This window comes from Henckelia pumila, chromosome 4, assembly GCF_033568475.1.
Source record: "Henckelia pumila isolate YLH828 chromosome 4, ASM3356847v2, whole genome shotgun sequence".
Lineage (NCBI taxonomy): Eukaryota > Viridiplantae > Streptophyta > Magnoliopsida > Lamiales > Gesneriaceae > Henckelia > Henckelia pumila.
The window spans coordinates 23,571,822-23,574,165 of NC_133123.1; the positions used below are offsets into that span (position 1 = coordinate 23,571,822).

At 38.7% G+C, this 2,344-nt stretch overlaps 1 protein-coding gene across 1 annotated transcript; it reads right to left on the reverse strand.

The window, feature by feature from the left end:
• Positions 1-539: 539 nt before the first annotated feature.
• LOC140860671 (uncharacterized) lies at positions 540-1,430 on the reverse strand. The gene has a single exon (XM_073263677.1). The coding sequence runs from the start codon at positions 1,428-1,430 to the stop codon at positions 540-542; it is 891 nt and encodes a 296-aa protein (XP_073119778.1).
• Between the last annotated feature and the right edge of the window lie 914 nt (positions 1,431-2,344).

Below are 2,344 nucleotides of genomic sequence, written 5' to 3' on the forward strand. Positions count from 1 at the left end.
CTTAGTTCTTGGAATAAGATTTAATTTTCCAAGTTTTCTCAAAGTGTTGAAGTTAAAATGTCCTAATCTATTATGCCATAAATTAGAACATTCAACCAAATAATTCAAAGCATTAACTTTATTACTTTCAAACTCGAGAAGTACAGTCATTACATTCATCTTGAACAGTCCCTTTTCTATATATCCTTTTCCTAGGAACTGTCCATTTTTCATGATTACAACTTTGCCGGCTTCAAACACTATTTTAAATCCAGCCTTGACCAGTCTAGATCCCGATACAAGATTCTTTCTTATGTTCGAAACATGGAGGACATCGATGAGAGTAAGCTCCTTTCCCGAAGTCATCTTGATCACCACTTTGCCTAAACCAACGATGTTGGAAGTTGCATTGTTACCCATATAGAGTTGTCTTCCACTTATAGGAGCATACTTCGAGAATAACTCCTTGTCAGCACAAACATGACGTGTTGCTCCAGTGTCGATATACCATTCTCTAGGATGATCAACCATGTTAGCCTCGAAGACTACTGCTGACAGATCTATTTCAGACAAGTCAATAGGCACAGATTTGTGTTGAACAACATTTGCTCGATACTGATTGTCCTTCTTTGGTAAGCGACAATCCTTGGCTTGTGGTTCGTCTTCCCACAGTTCCAACATGTTCCTTTCCATTTCTTGTTCTTTCCTTGCTTCACATCTTTCCCAAAATGTTTCCTTTTCTTTGTAGTGTTTGGCTCCACCAAGTTTGTCTTTGCTTCCATCAGCATCTTACCAGTTTTGATCTCCGCTTTGCGATTGTCTTCCTCAATTCGCAGTCTGACGATCAAGTCCTCGAGCCCCATTTCCTTGCGTTTATGCTTCAAATAATTTTTGAATTCTTTCCATAAAGGTGGTAGCTTTTCAATCAGCGCAGCAACTTGGAAGGATTCACTGATCATCATCCCTTCAGCCATTATGTCATGGAGGATGATTTGGAACTCTTGCACTTGGTTAATCACCGTCTTGGTATCAACCATTTTGAACTCAAGAAACTTTCCGACTACAAATTTTTTTATGCCAGCATCCTCGGTCTTATATTTCTTCCCCAAGTATATGCTGTACAGCGTATTATTCAACCCATTTAGTGTATAGTTATGGCACAAGAAGTCGCTGTGAGACCATGCATCGAAAGCAGATCTTGCTTGTGTGTCAGCATTTGGTGCTGGAACAGCAACCACTTCCTTCAAAAACCTCGCAAGATGAAGTGTAGTGAGGTAAAACAACATCTTCTGCTGCCATGTCTTGAAGTCAGTACCGGAGAACTTCTCAGGTCTCTCGGCATGCGCATTAGAAGCAGCAGGGGCCGTGACAACAGTCGGTGTAACAGGCGGCGGCGTGACAGGGGGTGGTGGTGGGGTTGGCGTAACTGGAGTCGGTGGAACAACAGCCATGATAACAACAAAATTTGTCTTAAACTTGTTACGAACTTTTCAACAGCACGCACGCATGATAACTACATTTTGTATGCATTAGTTTGTGATATTTTTATATATATTTTTGTGTGCATTCATATTGTTTTTATGTGTTTTTATGTGTTTTAGTTCATGTGTGTGTATTTCATTCTCCCGATTAATTTTATAGGAAAATGGATTTCTGAAGAGTTAATTACGGAGCAGCCTTGATCGAAAAATCATATTTAATTTTAGAAAGATCCAAATCCGATCTTCACCATTCATAATAAAGTTCAAGATGTTTTAAAGCTGCTGTTCAAATTTCAGATAAATCCGACGGCTAGAACTTAAGATATGAATTTTTCAAGATAACGGCATGCTGAAAACTGGAGGCAGAACTTTTCGGGCTATGGCGTGATTTTTCCTGCGCCGTGGCGTGAACCGAGGATTTTGAAGAAGTGAAAACAGAACTTTTCAGACTATGGCGTGACTTTTCTGTGCCATAGCGCGACGCGGACTGAAAAAATATTAATTTTCTAACATTAAAAGTTCCGATTTTTTTGGGGCTTTATTGGATGGGCTTTCAACCACATATAAAAGGGGACACATCAGACATGAGAAAGGGTTCCGGATCGCAGCAGAGAGAACACAACGCAGAGGCGGCTACTGCTACTTCTTGGGAGATTTTCTTATTCTTTTCTTTGATTTTATTTTTACTTTTCATTATTATAAACCTTGTTTGATAATGATTTTATTTATTGAGTAGTTTTCCCTTTCGATCAAGGCCACGTGATTGGGCCAAACAATTTATGTATAAAACTCGTTTGTTTATTTGAGATTTTCAAACTTGATTGATTTTATTGATTATCGAATTTATATTTGTCTTACAAATTTCTTGGCCAGTTATTTGTTTG

What these genes read in the sequence shown, in the direction of transcription:
- LOC140860671 (XM_073263677.1), bottom strand. Translation starts at nt 1,430, where the DNA reads ATGGCTGTTGTTCCACCGACTCCAGTTACGCCAACCCCACCACCACCC.